This window comes from Phalangium opilio, unplaced genomic scaffold, assembly GCF_054372755.1.
Source record: "Phalangium opilio isolate 3A_F unplaced genomic scaffold, DU_Popi_V2 ptg000344l_1, whole genome shotgun sequence".
Lineage (NCBI taxonomy): Eukaryota > Metazoa > Arthropoda > Arachnida > Opiliones > Phalangiidae > Phalangium > Phalangium opilio.
Window position 1 is genome coordinate 1,581,393 of NW_028324227.1, and position 17,812 is coordinate 1,599,204.

At 34.5% G+C, this 17,812-nt stretch overlaps 1 protein-coding gene across 1 annotated transcript; it reads right to left on the reverse strand.

Moving 5' to 3' along the window:
• Nucleotides 1-271: 271 nt before the first annotated feature.
• On the reverse strand, nt 272-17,125 carry LOC149609991 (ferric reductase 1). Its single transcript, XM_089860157.1, has 11 exons — nt 16,957-17,125; nt 3,586-3,815; nt 2,978-3,120; nt 2,626-2,717; nt 2,008-2,395; nt 1,828-1,932; nt 1,609-1,771; nt 1,312-1,535; nt 984-1,230; nt 704-912; nt 272-628 (listed from the first exon to the last, which is right to left on the reverse strand). The coding sequence occupies exons 2-11, from the start codon at nt 3,803-3,805 to the stop codon at nt 536-538; spliced, it is 1,884 nt and encodes a 627-aa protein (XP_089716283.1). The 5' UTR covers nt 3,806-3,815; nt 16,957-17,125; the 3' UTR covers nt 272-535.
• Nucleotides 17,126-17,812: the final 687 nt, after the last annotated feature.

Below are 17,812 nucleotides of genomic sequence, written 5' to 3' on the forward strand. Positions count from 1 at the left end.
AATGGTCGAACCGAGGCGGTCGGAACTTCTTATATCATAAGTTCATAGCTTATCTACGTAGATAAGTTATAAACTTATGCATTTATAGAGAGATGATTATGTGGTGTAATTTTTAAAGAAAATTTATACTGTTTGGGGTCATAAATGAAAAAATAAATTGTGGATCACTTTGTTGATGTTTAGCTCCATGAACAACAAGGAAATTGTGGGTCTGGTTCATGTTTAGGCCTAGTAAATAATATACACGTGGTAAATAATTGACAAGCGTATCTTTGTTAGAAAAGTGGATGGATTTTATTTTGTATATACAATTAATTAAGTTCATGACTTATTGGGGCAGTAACAGTACTTACCCCTAAGTCTGCACTTTGTGAATTTGAAATTTAAAACAATTCGCAAATACTCTTTTTTTTTAAAGTACAAAAAAAAAGTTTAAAACACAATGTACAAACAGTTAAAACGTGTAGGTTTGGTGGCGAACTCGTAGCCTCATTATTGTTTCTTCATTTTTCTTTATATTGCAACTCTTAAAGATCTACTGGAGACATATTAATAACACTAATGCCGTGACTAAACCCGCATTCACTGTAATGTAAATTCCAAGCATAAACCGTCTAAACCCGCTTCCCTGAAAAAATAACGTAGATTATTGTAGATAATCAATGTGTAAGTGGAGCAACTGCAACAAAAGTTTGAAACTTACTGGCGAGTCCTTTGTGAATTCAGCTATACCTTTCTGGTTCAGATCTCTCATTTGTATGTCGTGGCTTCCCTTTTTGTCCATGAAGAAGGAATGGATTTGCATAATGATATGGAACAAAACGTGGAATGCCACAAAGGCGCTGAGTACCCAATTGAATCCAATTGGAAGGCTAACAGCTGATAACTCCACCGCAAAATACATGGTTACGACTAAATTGGTATAAGAAAAATATAAATTTCACTCGTCTTATACAAGCTGTTCTGTATAACTACGGGCTTACTTCCAAGAATTTGAGCGGCGTTTCCTACAAACCAGTGCAACCAGTTAAAAATGTATCTGTTGGAACTGGTTGGTTTTGGACGGAAAAAGGCCATAATGGGTTGTAAAATTCCCAGGCCGGTACAAACGCATCCTATTATTGGATGGGGATTGGGAGCCACTTGACTCCAACCATCAACGTGCAAAAATATCACAACGAAAGCCGCTATGATCAAGGCAACTGCTAACAGCATTAAACTTCTATGACTCTGTAAAATCAATAATATATATATTACATTTCAATCAATGATTGACTGCAATCGGGAACTTAACTAGTTCCAAGTACTTACGAAAAACCAAACTTTGTCTTTGCAAATTTTGCGATCTTCCCATACTGTCTTGTAATGTCTCGCCAATAGAACGGCTATGCTGACTAATCCCACCCAGGCAACAACCATGAAAGCTCCGTGAATTTTAACGAGGTAGTTTGGTTTTCCCGCGACAACTTCGACTATAGTCAAATTAACTTGGTTTTGGGATTGAAGATATAACTTATGCTTGTGCTTATCTCCAACTGTCAAGACAATAACCCGTCATTTGAAAAATTTATCCAAAATATTTCATCGTTGTTTATTTAATAAACTCACCAGGATTTCGTTTGACTAAACCTTTGGCTAACATTAAGAAATAATTGTTTTCAGCAATGTTGAAGGTGACCCCTTCGATGTTAGTCAGTAATTGCCTTTTCCAACGACAAGTTAGGATGCCACTTGTATAGTCGACCGAGGCCATGCTCATTCCCAAGAGAGGCTAAAGAACATTAAGTTTCAGCAAATGTTCATGTTTCCAAAGCTTTTAAAACCTACATTTCCCAACACTTTGTTGCTCTTAGAGCCTATCGCGTTCCAACTTTGTCTGATTGCTGCCGAGTTACCATCACTCGTTAAACATTCGGTAACACTATCACCACCCTGAGAAAAAAAAGCCAACAGCGAATTAGATTCATTAGCAGTCAAATTAAATGAAGCAGTTAGTTTCGTTTTTACCATCTTCTTGTCCTCGGACAGTCCAACGGCAATCCACCAGTCTGACGTGTTATCCAAAGCGGCCGTTAGTTCGAAGGCGATACCATCACGCAATGGAGTGTACATGAGAAGGACTTCGCAATTTCTTCGTTCGGCGCACATTGTTGGCATACCGAAACACCCTTTAGTCTTTCCGCATACATCGTATGTTCCAAGAGATTCGGGTATTTCATTGGTGGAAATATCTGTGGTATCTGGCGTTGTCAAAGTTGGCGCGGTGTATACTTCCTTCGTTGGTTTTCTGGTGGTCGGGATAATGTCTTCAGGGACCGGAGGACCAGCCTTGACTAACATAGGGACAGTTTCCAAATTTGTCCAGAAAACGTCAAATGTACGCGCAACTGTGGCTCTGTAAATAGTCGGTTTTTGCTTTCAATTATTTGACAACTATATACTTCTTCGGGCTATCTTATCAGTCGATCTTGATACTGGTGTCTATACTGACATTATCATATAATTCACGTGCATTGATTAAAAACAATCAGTGATTTGAAGACTTAGTCATCGTGACAGTTCCAAGGTCTATATTGAAATACTCGAGCAAAGCTATCCCTATAAAAAGTTCTATATACTATGTACCTAAAAACGGCTCTCCCTTCAAAATTAGGTGGTGGTGTCCATACAGTGGTCAGATTACTTTTCTTCGCTGTACTGTCGTGAGTTAGAGAGTCCTGCAATAAATTCATAAGAAATTTCATTATTTAATGACTGAAACGAGTCTATCATTATTTTAATAACGCGCTATGCGATAAAGACTATAATCATAGATGTCCAGAGGCTATCGGAAAAAATGTATACTTTTTCTCAATTCCTTTTGTTCGCAAATAAAAATGCCCCCCCCCCCCAATTGTACAGGTAATAGAATAATTTATAGACTAATGGATATCCTCGGAGAACGATTGAGGTATAATAGTTTTAATCTTCAATTTACTTGTTTTTGGCCGGCGCAGTTGACGCCTTTAGTATTGCTAACGACTGAAAAGGAACCGGGAAGAATTTTTTTCTTGTCTTCCGCGTTTCGGGCTTGCAGAAAAAATCCTTCATAAGGATCTCCCTCTGGAGAAACGATGGTCACTGAAAGAAATTACAAGATAATTAAATTCCACTACCGCCACTCTAATAAAATATAACACTCTTAAGAAATAACAACGTGAGGTACTGGTGTGGATGAAACCCTTCAGTAGTGCCCAGCATGATGTTCCCCTAGTATACAGGGGAGTGGGAGGGGGTATATTAAATAGTTTGTACTTAGATCAAAGGCAACGTGAACACACTTCGAAAGCTGCACTTTGGGTTTTTTCATTTGCCTCTGCAATTGCATTATCTTCCAGGGTATCGCAAAACTTGTTTTAATAGATAACCCAGGATCGTAAATACTGAGCCTAAGGCAATTCCCACAATCATTCAAATTATAAACAAAAAATTTAACTGTTGGCACGTGCAATACCCCTTATCTAACTTTTGTTATTATTTTGAACCGATACAAATACGAACGACACTAATAGAAAGAGTTCAAGGGTCATAAGAGGTCGCACTCACCAATGACAACGTCCCGATTCTTTTCCATGCCTTTGCTGGCGCTTAACATATAAACTGGTTCTGTGTCCTGGGTGTCAATTCCGTGTCCGGGGAACATAGTCTCGCAGGATGAGGATGGTGCTCCGCTCCCATAACCTTCGACATTAAGGCAAGTACTTAGTAGTAGGAAGGCCGAAGCCGCCAGTACATTTCGCGGGAAGCCCATTTTCGACCCTCGCATTCGACCGGATCTGAAGAGAAATATGACAACGGTTATTTTACTATTATTGAACTATGTTATTACGACCATGACTTGGCAAGAAATAAAAGGAGAAATTTTGTTAATGTTGAAGAGCTTTCGATAACACGGGCGGTTAAATTACTTTTATGACCCGAGATGCTAAATTTGGTTATCTGGGAAAACCAGATAAAGACCGAATTCCAATGTCAAAAATTCACTATCTACTTCAGTATTGTTTAAATATAGGACATTGTTGCCTTTCAATTTGACATCCCTATCGGTATACGTGAAACTATGCCAGTTACACTTATCCTGGCATGAAAAATATACTTTCATGCTATTTATACACCTTTCCTTCCATTGAAAAATACACTTTCATGCTATTTATACACCTTTCCTTCCATTGAAAAATACACTTTCAGGGGATTTAAACAAGTTACCTTATACAAGGAAAACATACTTTTATGCGACTTATACACGTAACCTTACAAGGAAAACGTACTTTTATGCGACTTATACACATAACATTACAAGGAAAACGTACTTTTATGCGACTTATACACGTAACATTACAAGGAAAACGTACTTTTATGCGACTTATACACGTAACCTTACAAGGAAAACGTACTTTTATGCGACTTATACACGTAACATTACAAGGAAAACGTACTTTTATGCGACTTATATACATAACATTACAAGGAAAACGTACTTTTATGCGACTTATACACATAACATTACAAGGAAAACGTACTTTTATGCGACTTATACACATAACATTACAAGGAAAACGTACTTTTATGCGACTTATACACATAACATTACAAGGAAAACGTACTTTTATGCGACTTATACACATAACATTACAAGGAAAACGTACTTTTATGCGACTTATACACATAACATTACAAGGAAAACGTACTTTTATGCGACTTATACACATAACATTACAAGGAAAACGTACTTTTATGCGACTTATACACGTAACATTACAAGGAAAACGTTCCCTTATGCAATTTATACATGTAACCTTATAAGGAAAAAAATAGTTTTGTACGACTAACACCTAACCTTGCAAGGAAAAGACACTTTAATACGACATACACCTAACCTTGCAAGGAAGAGATACTTTTTACTGGTCAAGCTTAGGCAAGGTATCCGAGTCAACCTTGCAAGGCATAATCTACAACCCTTTTCTCTCATACCCTAGTAATTATTCATTTCGTATTTCCGGGAAAACCTTGATAAGGTAGGTAGACCTTTTCGTGAGAATCCTAGACGAGTTCCAGCTCTCGGAATCGCGTTCCTTCCCCCCTTCTAATCTACTACGTCCAGCCCACACGTAGCTGGTGGTTGTCCGACGTAATCTTTATTATACTTCCATGTCAATATTATCGCGTGCTAGTAGGTCACTCAACCCTTTTTTCTCTACGTCTATTTCGTAAGTAGACTGACGATATAAATAAAATACCCTTACGTTTAACTTTATAACGAGGGGCTTCCCGCGTCAGGCAGTCTCATGGGAGTGGATCTCCCGCGCTGCTGGAACAAGTGCATTCGATCAGTTTGCCGTTGTACAAGCCTTCCAACGCTTCAATCACCATTCCCACGCAAATACCCAACACGACATAAATGTATAGCAGAAGCATTAAATAATTTCTTAGTCGGAATAAAAGACGCGATATAGACGGAATTAGTATACGACCCACGGACTTTAGGGAGAATAGAACTTTTTTTTCCCTTTCTTTATTTCTGTTGTCCAGTTTCACTTCCTAGTTTCGGCGTTGACCACCGATCAATACGTCAAAGACCTGGATTCATTTTTTTCGACCCGGAAACTAAAACATAAGGTTGAGTGACCCACAAACGACGTGACCGATTATGAAATAAACAGTATTATAAATATCGATTCGCGGCTACCGAGTCACCCTGAAGATACAGGGTGTTTCTGATAGGCCCGTCAGAAATTAAGGGCAGTGTTCTTCGGACAATTTCAAATGGAAAATGTTCTATGACTTTTTGCAGTCCGGGCCACCGTGTTTTACGGATGACCCCTTAAATTTAACTAAGAAACTGAAAGACATTGCTAATTTAACCAAGGGGTGATCCCTAAAACACACCAAACATAATGGGGGCCAGAAATGTAAAATACCTCCTTTATGGAATAACGTCCGTGCATTTAATTCAATATCCAACAATAATAATTTAAATTAAAATAAAAATAAAAAGCAGCACGCAGAAATTCGTAAACCAAAGTAAAACCTATCCGCGCAGAAAATCGAATTGGCTGAACTATATATAACACGCTGCCGGATATATTTCACTTCAATTTATTGATATCTGTCATGACTAATTTCAAAATTTTAATAAATTGAATACAAATCAAAAATGAAATTTTTTATTACCTTTTCAAGGGGCAGAATGACCGGCTTAAAGAAAGCCTTCGTCGACAATGATTTGATAACGAACTATGATTTATAGGCTAATGAACAAAAAATTTTAATCGCGAAGGTAGTAAAGGCGTTGAATTTATTTCCGCGTAAATATGAACCGACAAAACTCGTCACTGCTCGGTTATTCGAGTCAAGGATGTTTATTAAATTTCTTCCCGCCTTTTTCTGATTAAACCTAAATGGGTTGTTGGTTTTAGTTTTTTTTTTTTTTTGTTTCGCCACTTCCCCTTTTCATTCAAATGCCGGGTTTTTATTATTATTAAAAATAAGAGAAAGTCCAAAATTCTTAACACGTATGAAACAAAGTAAAAAAATATTATAAGAAAAAACTTTGCCTTAATAAAGGGCAAATATTGATTAACGCATTTTTTGAAAACCCACTCCCTGAAAGGGGTTAAGTTCAAGTCAAGAGTCTCTACTCTTGTATTGGCTTCGTCGCTTTAAATTAGATCGTGCGGTTTTCGCTCCAGGGCTGACACTCAGGTCACGGGTGTCAGATAAAAATCCAACGTTTAATTTTAGTTTTTTTAACTTTTGTAACTACTTACCTCCCATTTAGACAGTTGATGGCAAAATTTCACACCGGGGTGACCTTAAAACTGTTTGTTTTTGACCTCTAGGTCACAAGAGTCAAAAAATAATTAAAATGCTATTTTTAATAAATAAAAAAATACTGCAAAGTTTGCTCCAGGTTATTTTAAAACATGGTCTTTCATGTAAGATAAAAATGATGTTTATTCGAATCTAAACAAAGACTCGGTGTCAAAGGGTTCATTTAATGGAGAGGCAAATATATTTTCGTATATTTTGGTATGAAAGGGTCATTATTTGTTCGATATTCGGTTTCCTTACACCTTGACGGGTTGCTTTAAAACACTTTCGCAACTAAGAATCCATGCTGGGACACGAAAACCTCGATAGAGTTGAATTTATACCGTATTTTGGCATTAAAATATAGTACGACTTATCTAACTTTCCGACAGGCAAAGTTTGTAATCTTTTTAATTTTGGTTATTTTAGATTTATAAGGTTAAAAGGTTATTGCGAAATATTTTTTTTATAAAATCAGTTACCTTAGAAGTCATGGGAAGGTTGTTTACTGAAAAAATGTTAATTTGTGCTTTTAAATGGATTTATAATTCTTATAATTTTGTAGAAGGTGGTAAATAATTTTATTCAAATTAAATCTACTGGATAAAACAACCTTCACAAATGACGTCATATAACTCTGTTTATGATTTTTGAAGCGTCGTTGACGAAATAATGTACGGAATTATTTTTATTGGGGCTTTGGCATATTGTTTTTTATTTAGATATTCGTAAAGATGTTCATGGGAATTGTTCATGGTTGAATGGATCACTGGGTGCGATAACCGATGTTGTATTATTTTTGAACCGTTTTGTGAGGTCTATACGTATCTAAAAAGGCTTAATCCTTTTAAAAAACCATTTAATATTATTGAATATTGCTATACCATTCTCATTCACCTATATATATATTTGATAATAGATGATCATACATAAAAAACTTAATAATTTAAAAAAAAACAAATTTCTTTAGTTCAAGATATGTATGGATTGATGCCACTTACTCAGTCACCCATGTATTAGAATACACGATCATTACATAGTTTTCTGACTAGGAGGATTAATACCATTTACAACTGAAGTCCTGGCTACTTTGTACTAAACTTTGCCCGCCAAATACCTTGGCCTCCTGGTGTAAATCGTATCAACTCTCCTAGTCTGAAAACTATATATTGGATAGATCCTATAATTAAGAAAAAATGTTCAGAAACGAATATTGAACGTTTACAGTTATTAGGGTTCGAAAAAAACCGGGTTTTATTGGGTTTTTTATATTTGGCAGTTGCGTGAGATGTAGTAATTGTCATTCAAAAGTCATTACTTAATAATAATAATAAAAAAATCTTAAAATTATTTATAAAAAAAATAATAAATATTAAATAATACTTTTGAAGTTGAAACAATGAATATCTTAAACTAGGCCTATATTTAAAAATAAATTATTTTATTATTTAAATCGTCAAAATTGTAGATCTTAGTAATGGATTTTATTAAGTGGGCTCTTTCTTTTGTCCTGAGTCTTTTGTATATACATCTTAGCAATTAAGAATTAATTGATCTCTAATTACCAGCATCTTGTCACGTAAAAAGTCTTCAAATTTAAAAACAAAGAATTCTTACAAATATTAATTGGATGATTGTGCAATATCGATAGCAAAACTTTCTATAGAAAGGTCCTTGTATATACCTAGTGACGTATTCGTAACTGCTCGTGTACGCCCATAATCTCGGTGAAATTTCACCAAAAGTTTCCAGGAAATTTCAAATTTCCTTATTTAAGTTATATTTTTCATTCAAAAAATTTAAATATAAACAATAATTTTCTCTTTAAATTATCAGCGTAGTTTCAAGGTAACTGATCAACGCATTGTCTTGGACTATAAACAATGAATAAAAATTCGGCCATTGAGAAAGATAAAAAATAGCTTTTTCTTTGTATTAAATGGGAAAAAGTAACCAAAGGATCATTGAGCACCCGGTCACGTTTGCGAAACCCGCTCTGAATGGTTCGAATTGTCCATTGTATTATATCATTATTGATAGTTAAAGTATTTAAGTTTAGAGTTAACTAATCTTCCCAGCAATTATATAACGTATATGAACAGGAGCATGCACTATATATCTGCTTTTGAAATAATTTTGAACGATTTATTTTTTTATTCGCTTGAAATGGTTTCTTATATAGAAACATGGAGCGATCAAATGTTTCGCAACTTTATTATCTGCTAAATTTCAATGGTTCTATATAGTTCACTACCAGTGCACGCAATAGTTTTCAATTTAAGAATTTAAAAAAAGAAATAGAAAAAAAAATCTTGCTTAAACGATTTGTGTAACTTTTTAAAGAAGCACGTATTATTGAAGGGAGAGCTAAACGGTAAAAAGTATTTTGACTTCATATCATTGACCTAAAGAGATACTATATACGGTAGGCAATCCCTAAACTGTAGGTGAGGGGGCCAATCAATAAGTGTATAGGTATAGGTAGTGTCATACTTATAGAACATATCTTTAACTTATGATCGCGTTAGCGACCCCATATTTGACCCGACCCTAAAAATGGCTCTCTCCGCTTCAATTGAAAATACTACACGTAATCTCTAAAACCCCCTCACAAAACTATACGTCAATTATGACAAAATTATCTCACTCATACATCAATCATTTCACCCAACACAGTCAGCTATAGTAACTAACCATAAATCAAAGAAATAAAATCGTTATCGTTAATAAATGATTTGAAGGCGTAATCATTTAACTCTCCCTTTGACAATATCTAGTTCATTGGGGTTATCAAATTAATACTAGAGTGGAAAAGTAAAAGTATATAATATCAGGTATTATGCAAATATAGGTCAAAACCGGTTTTTCTTCAGGATATTTAAAAAAAAAGAACAAAGTTGTTGCGAAAGTTTTTTTTAACATTTTTGTTTCCTACGAGTTAGTTGCACATGCACTGTCAGACCGTGACACATTTATTACTGGAGAAAAGCGCGTATTGCCGCGCCCAACCGGAAAATGATACATTCCCATGCAGGCATTCGCCGGAAAATTAAAGGGGTCGAGATGACCTATCTCTTTTTTAACTAGAAGAAAATATAAAGAAAAATATATTTAAGCATTTTAACAAAGCCCAATAATCACAATTTGACCTATAGGAGTTTTATATTTTTATGTTAATTGCTAATAAACGACTCGAAATGTTTTCTTGGAAGGTCAAAAACAAAATGAACATGAATGAAGAAAGAATGAAAAGCCTCGATTGCGACAGTACCTTCTTTTAAATGGTACTGTACTTTAGAAATACTAGTTTAGTAGTTTTATTATAAAAACCTTTACTACTAAAGTAAATATTAAGTGGCTGTTAACCTATATGAACTTCTTACTACGTTCCATTTTAACAATGAGTTCACACCACTGGATAAAAATTATTTTTCAAAATCAGTTTAGGTCGAATTTCGACTTTAAAACAAGTGCGGAAGTAATGTGCGGATCTTCATTCTTTTTGACATAGAATTTACTACTTCCTTGTTCAACTGCGCTTGAGCAATATTGTTTTATTGCCAATTATTTCTAATATTTTGGTATTTGGTTTTGTTAACATCAATTGCAATTATAATATTATGCCCTCTGTCGACAGGTTAAACGTGGCCAATGCGTTACTAACAGACAAACCGATTAATCTGGGGCTCTTTCGTATTATAATGTGGGATAGCTGCGCTCTGTTGACAACACACCTAAACACTCTTCCATCAATCCCCCTTTTAAACAGGATGTGGTGTCAACGCCTTAATATTTACCCTGTCTCTCAAACAGTCCCTGAAAACCGTTCACGTCATATTTCCTACAATTTATTTTACGTTTTTCTTCGAAATTCTTAATAATATCGAAAAGGTTAGCTGAATATACAATTTATAGTGTAGTGAATAACGATAGACTAAGTCGTAATTCAAAGAATACGGACGGTAATGTACCCGCATGTCCTTAACAAGAATTTTGAAGGTTCATAAAACACGGAGGGTTTTTATTTTTGTAATTGACGTCATGAAAGAATTGAATTTAGATTCTATAATACACAAGAACTATTTTCTCTTTGTAGCTAACAGGGAACGCGTTACCATGACGACCATAAAACATTTTATAAACGAAACGAACCTTTGAAAGTTTTCTTTTTCGTTCGTGTACAAGTAAATTCAACGATATTCGATATGTTATTATCTCCAAGGTGGTTTAGTTACCAGTCCTCTAACCTCTCGTTAGAACCGAATTAAATGGAATCTGGTTCGGAGAAAAATTGTTTTAATCTGGGGCTCGACACTTAGGTAACTAGATTTTTTTTCTTATGAAAAGATGCCCTCGAGTATTGGAGATTAGAGAAAGCGAAATGAGCGCAAATTTTGAAATTCCTAATAATCGTGTGTCTGGTAGCTCTGTGGTTCCGCCTGTTCGCGAAAGTTAACAAGAAACGAAATGTAATTTTCGTACTTGGAGGAGGTGTACCCTTAGAAACTTTAGTAATGGAACAAGAATTCCAATTCTTCCTTCACTATAGCATAATTTCATAAGATATGTTCCATAAGTTTGTCACTGGTTACAAACTGGAGCTTGTCATGAAGTGACGTAGGTCATAGATTCTCGTAAAGCGACGCCTGGTGGGGCACTGTCAAAGGCTTAGTAGAGACTAAATAGGAAGATGGACTGTAATCAAAAAATTCTCGCGTCGTTCTCGAACTAGCTCTCAGTAAGTCGACTCACTAGCATTACGAAGTAAGGGCGACTCTATTTTACCTTTAACGAAACCTGTTCCTTCCACGTAATTAATTTCTTTATGACACATACATACTAACTGACGTACTAATTGACGCTCTACCATACTATAAGGCAAACAAAACACGTACCCTATAAAACAAATACTCTAAATTCCGTATTACAAAGTGCACTTAGGATTTAAAGTCGTTCTACAATAGTACTGGTATACTTCTAAAATATAGAACACACCTAATTAAGAACGTGCTAAGTATTACAAAGCTGTCTCATTGTTTTCGTAATGACTAATTTTATGTTCTTATAATATAAATTCCAACACTTACGATTAGAACATAACTTTTTCCTTCTTAAAAATTCAGCGTGTTATCAAATAAATTTAATTATAGACTGTTTTTAAAATTCAAAATAAATGAAAGAAACAAGATTTTATTGTCAGACCAAAATTCTAAAAGTCTGATACATTTGAAAATTGAAATAAGTCGCATCTACCTATAATAAATTTAAACATTAATCTTTAGTCTAAGTACTTAATTTTAAAAGTGAAAATGTCTGCTGCGACAGACAAAATAAATGACTCCACTTAAGGTTATAAGTTTCGGTTCTCGGACTCTGGTTTAGACAAACAAACAACCCTTTCTTAATAATAATTATCTTCATCCTTTATCCTTTTTACGATACCTTTCCTTTTACATTTAATAATTATTGGTTTTATATCCATCTTTATTTTTCCGATTTAAATTATTAAATTTTTATCCTTTTCTTGTTCTTGAATCGAGACAAGTAGAGAATGAATTAAAGGAGGAAGTCTTTACCTTATTTATTACATACGCAGTTAAAAATATTAAAGATTGTACGAGCGCCATAGTTACGTTATATATTTTCCTTGGCACCAAGGCCACTAGCTGTCCAAACTCGGAACTTCTTTCATACTAAATAAATACCAGTTATAAAACGCACCAGAAGCAAAGGTTACGCGGAGTTATACACGATGTAAAGGAACGTAGAAAATAAGTTGTCTAAGGTAGGACAGACTCTTAATCTCGAGATATTAAACAGTGCGGAGAAGAAATTCGACAATTTAATTTTTCCTTTTTAACTATTTTTCCATTCCAAGGCCAACGATTAAACGAAAACAGGTACCCCCAGAGTAATTTCGCTGACATTAACCGTCTTTAAATCGGAATAGCGTAGATGCGTACGATCGTTTTCATTTGAAATTGGCTCGTACCAGGCATACTTAAAACCAAAGGTTCATAGTTAAAAACCAAAAGTACACTTCACTGAAGCTTGCTCGCGCCGTGTAACACGATACACCCCGATTTATCACCAGAATAGTGTCGACTATCTTCTCCTTCACGAAGGTAGCACAAGGAACATTGCGAGAATATGTTCTTATAGTAACAGATTCTTGCTCTAGTACCAAGAATTAACGTTTGGATCGCCACCATAGAGTATTATTTTCTATAAACCTTTGACTCCCAAAAAACTCTTCTCTGATTAGTTGGTTCCTGTAGGGGTCTAAAACCAAAGGCTGGTAACTGTTATTGAAGTACACTTTTAGTTTTGATCCATAAGCTTTTGATAAATCCCATGTATGTAAATTATAAATTCACCGTCCATGGTGAGTTTACAAGATTCATGGGTAGATAAAGATTCCCCGCAATGCTTATACATATGTTTTCCTGGTACGGACCTCGTTCGTCCATGAATGAATTGAATTAATTGTCGATAATTTAATCTTTTACATTTTTTTATATAAAAATCAACTTTAGAGTTGGATATGGACAGTTCTCATAAATAATAATGTCACGTTTTTCTATAATTACATATTTGCATGAATCTGCTCCATCGAACCGAATATCTCAGTAAAGGAGTTTTGACTAGGTATTTCGATTCATGGTCATGATAATTAAATTTCCAAGTTACAATAATTTAAATAATTAATTAAATTAACATAATTAAAATTTATGGAAAAAAATTATACCCCTTTTCTTTCCTCGTAAATGTTTCAAGTAAATGGCGAAGTAATATAAATATTTAAGCGCAGTTATTTTATTTAATTTTTATTATTTAAAAAAATGACCACGAAAATTTCGTTATCTGTTAAAACCATATATCTGATAAGGATTTTATTTTAAACTTTATGTTCCGTTTCCAAAAAAAAAGTGTGATATCTTTACATTTGAAACAAGGGAGAAACAACCCACGTGGAATGGAAGTCGTGGGTATTCTAGTTCCGTTAACCCGTTGGTTATATCTTGCGAAATCGAATTTTCCCAGGGACACAACCCTAATATTAACGCCTAAGAGTCATCATACCGGTACTGAAAATGTGCATGACTAATCCTCGGTAGCTCATTCATTAAATAACAAAAAATAAATAAAAACAACCCATTTTTAGTTTCCGTTTCAGGCGAAAGACGACAACTTTCTGGATGACTAATTCAATAGACGTTTTGTCTTTAGCGGAAAATGTATCCGTGAAATTGATATAACTATCTACTTTTAGTCTTGAGGTACATATTTTTCAAGACGAAAACCTAGCGTTGTGAAAGGCTGAAAGATAAGGGTTTGAAACGACGTTTGAAAAGAGTCAAACCAAACCCCGCCTTTGATTCCAGTATTATCTTATCCCGAAATTACTCTACCGCGTCTATATAGCTAAATCTAGTCAATGTAGTAATTACGTAACGTATATTTACATGATATTTGAGAATTAATTCCAAATTTGTGTCTCACGCTAGATTAAACGCGTGAAATTGGTGCTATGGTGCTATAGTTGTACAGTGTACATCGCTTACTAACCCAGTTCACTGTCCGTCACACTCGTATTTTGAAAATTACGCTATGTTGGGTTTGTTTTGGAATTATCACATGGGGGTATAATAACCTTTTTATAGAAATAAATGACTTGATATTGGCTTGTTTTCAATCGGTTTTCAGTAAATAAGAGTATTTATAACGTGTTATTGTCAAAGCTTCACTCATCTGCCATATTTGAGTTGGATGAAAACACAAGTTTTAAGGGAAGTTTCTCTAAAATCATACATTTTTGTAAATTTTTCATGATAATTGAATAAGTTCTCCAGCTGTTTTTGGACCCTTTTTTATCCAAAAAAATTACTTTCACTTTAAAAAACTTGTCTTTAATTAATGATCTTGGTGGTTATAAAGTTGACATAACTGATTTTCGAAACTTAATTATACCCTAAAGGTGATAGTAGAGAGTGTCCTTCGATTTATTTTGTCATAATTAAACGTATTTAATGTTTTGGGTTGGAACCATTTGAAACCTTGAAATTATGATTATGCGAAAGCTTATGTATTAAAAGTCAATATACGGCTACTGAATTATTGTAATATTTTTAAATTTCAATAGTCTGTCTCTTTAAATTGTACACATTTTCGTCATTATACAACTTAATTTATTAGTACAAATATGAAGGTATGTAGGCAAAAATATACCTCATCTTGCCGTCAACAATCCATCTCTGTACCTTCAATGATTTTTTTTTTTAATTTTTGGAGGTTAAAATAAAGTGAAAAATTATATTTATTAAAATTAATTCTATACTCTTTTATATAAAACCTATTGTTAAGTGAACAATGGAAAATAATCCCGCAAAAAAATTGAGGTTTGAATTATGACACCCATCGTAGGTGTGGTGTGGTAATGGTAATCGTCATTGAGAGTTTTAAACTGTATAAACAACACCCAAATATAAAAGACCATTAGGACTTTCGGGTCACTTCCCACGTAAATATATATATATATATACGTGTTTTTTTGAAGTTAAGTAGTTTTTTAATTGGATAAATTTTATTTTAAAATTGTCCAAAATTTAACAACTTCAATTAAAGATACCGGATATAAAACATTACGTAAATTTATAAATCTTACGATCGCGCTAGTGGTTCTTATTCATGATATCATAAGATATGTTCCATAAGTATGACACTACCTATGCTTCGTAATGCATATTATTATTATTATAGAGACTTACAGCTCGAGCTAGTTCGAGAACGACAAGCGAGAATTGACTACAGTCGGTTCTGAAGTTCATCTTCCTATTTAGTCTGCATTACTAAGCCTTTGACAGCGCCCCACTCACCAGGCGTCGCTTTACCTCGAATCTATGACCTACGTCACTTCACTTCATGACAAGCTCCAGTTTGTAACCAGTGACAAACTTATGGAACACATCTTATGAACTTATGTTTATATGATATAAATTCGTTCATTCGAGAAATTTATTGCGTAAAATATAAATGTTGTGTTGACTAATTAAGGCTTTCAAGTTATATCTCGAAACATTAGCGGGTCATGGTTAACGTTTCGTGGGAAACAAATTGGACTTTATTGTTCCATAATCAACCGGGTTCAACACGAAACTCGAGTTAGACTGGCACGGATTTCTCCGGGGTTTCAGCTATACGTTTTCTCTTAATTTCAACGAATTTTAACTAACTTTTAAATAACCCTCTAATCTGAAATTATAATTGGCACGCCATGTCGATTTAATCAGTCAGTTTTAATTAGTCAATTGGTTAAATTGCGTGGGTAATTTTTTCTTTACTTTTGAGTGCGTTTATTTACGGTTTTGCAACGAGTTGCGTGAGCACTGGTAATTGAATTCAAATTATTTAAAGGGAGAGTGAATAAAGTAAAAATAAAATTATTTACATATTTTTAATCGATAAAAAAAAATATCTTAGTGAGGACCACGCCCACTAGTAACTTCACAAAGTATCTGACGTGACGTGAGAACGATTTTTTCCATAAACCCTTTAAATTTTCATTATGCCTTTAAATAATTCACAAATTTAATATTCTGGTACTACCCCCTCGGATTGGAATTCTCGTTGATATTTTGCATTTATTCCATTCGTCAAAACTCTGTAGGGGTTTTTGGCTTCTTTTTTTTTTTCATGGAAAACGTGTTTATGGGTTCATTCGAAAACTTTAAAGTTATAAATTTCTCTAAGGTAGATAAGTTATGGAACCAGTTTCCACGAACGAAAGAATTTTTCTCTCTCTCTATGTCTTTTCAAACGACTTTAACGCGGCTTAATTCCACGCGACATTATGGTTAATTATTTAATACTGACAAAGTTTGGAAAATTTAGCTTTTTCAATTAAGTCTCAATATCAACTATGTTTGCGATCTTTAGGGAATCGATAATGCCGATTGAAATTTGAAAATCATCGATTTTAGTTTGAGACATTAATATTAATTTAAGCTATAGTTAATGACTATATCTATGGCACAACACAATATAAAACCAACTTCGAGCATTTTCACAGTTTGTCAAAAAAAGCAAGATAAATAAAGTCAGTCTTACCTCAGTTTTAGACTATGTTTTCTTAAGCAATAATCCTTGTTGACGAAGCCACTTTGAGAGACTGTAGAAAATTAATAAATCGAACGCAAATACGGATCTCTCCGTGGTTTATCCACGCCAACGATCGCGTACTATTGCCAAAGTTTCTCCAAAGGAACTTTACCTCCGAGATTGGTCTTGAGTTTTGACGCTCGTCTACCAGGGGGGAAGGGAACAGATGGTAAGTAAACTTCCCCCGTTTCCCGCTTATTACTGGTTTCTTTGATCACGTGACCCCCGATGTTACCGACGAGGGAAAGTTAACTTTTGAATCTTTTGACTAAGTGAGACGGTACCCCGTATTTTCCACGCTGGTAGTTTTGGGATAATTCGTAGTGGTGGTGGTGACTTGGGGTAAATTGAAGTCTGGTTGCCTCTAAGCATTTTACACAGGCGAGTAATGAAGCCAAGTTACCTTCTCCTCCTTGGAGTATTTAAGAAGGCAGCTTAATCTATCGGGTTCTTCTTAAGTTTCTCGGAGGAAGAGGGGCCTATAATTTTATTTTGGAAAACGAGTTTTGTCTGCCGGTCGGAAATTGCTATTTTTTAGTCATATTCATTCAACTTTAGCTTAGCTATGTTTTAACCAAGGGTAAATTGCTTAGAGTGAGGAAGTCCGATACATGAAATAGAACCTGTATTAATGTATTAACACTTTTAGCCACATTGTATTGCTGGATGATGTATATCTATAATTTTTCGTTATCGCAGGGAGACTATAAAGGGGGAGTCAGAATAGCATATTTTGCGATGTTTGCAATTTAACTTGTAGGCGAAAGATAGCTTTCTCTCTATTCCTTTCCTTATTATAGAGATT

Excerpts from the sequence above, each read along its gene's own strand:
- LOC149609991 (XM_089860157.1), bottom strand. The coding sequence starts at position 3,805 with ATGCGAGGGTCGAAAATGGGCTTCCCGCGAAATGTACTGGCGGCTTCG. Across the intron at positions 2,718-2,977 it reads ACTGCGCCGGCCAAAAACAA|GACTCTCTAACTCACGACAG; the intron begins GTAAATTGAAGA and ends AATTTATTGCAG. Across the intron at positions 629-703 it reads AATTCACAAAGGACTCGCCA|GGAAGCGGGTTTAGACGGTT; the intron begins GTAAGTTTCAAA and ends TTATTTTTTCAG.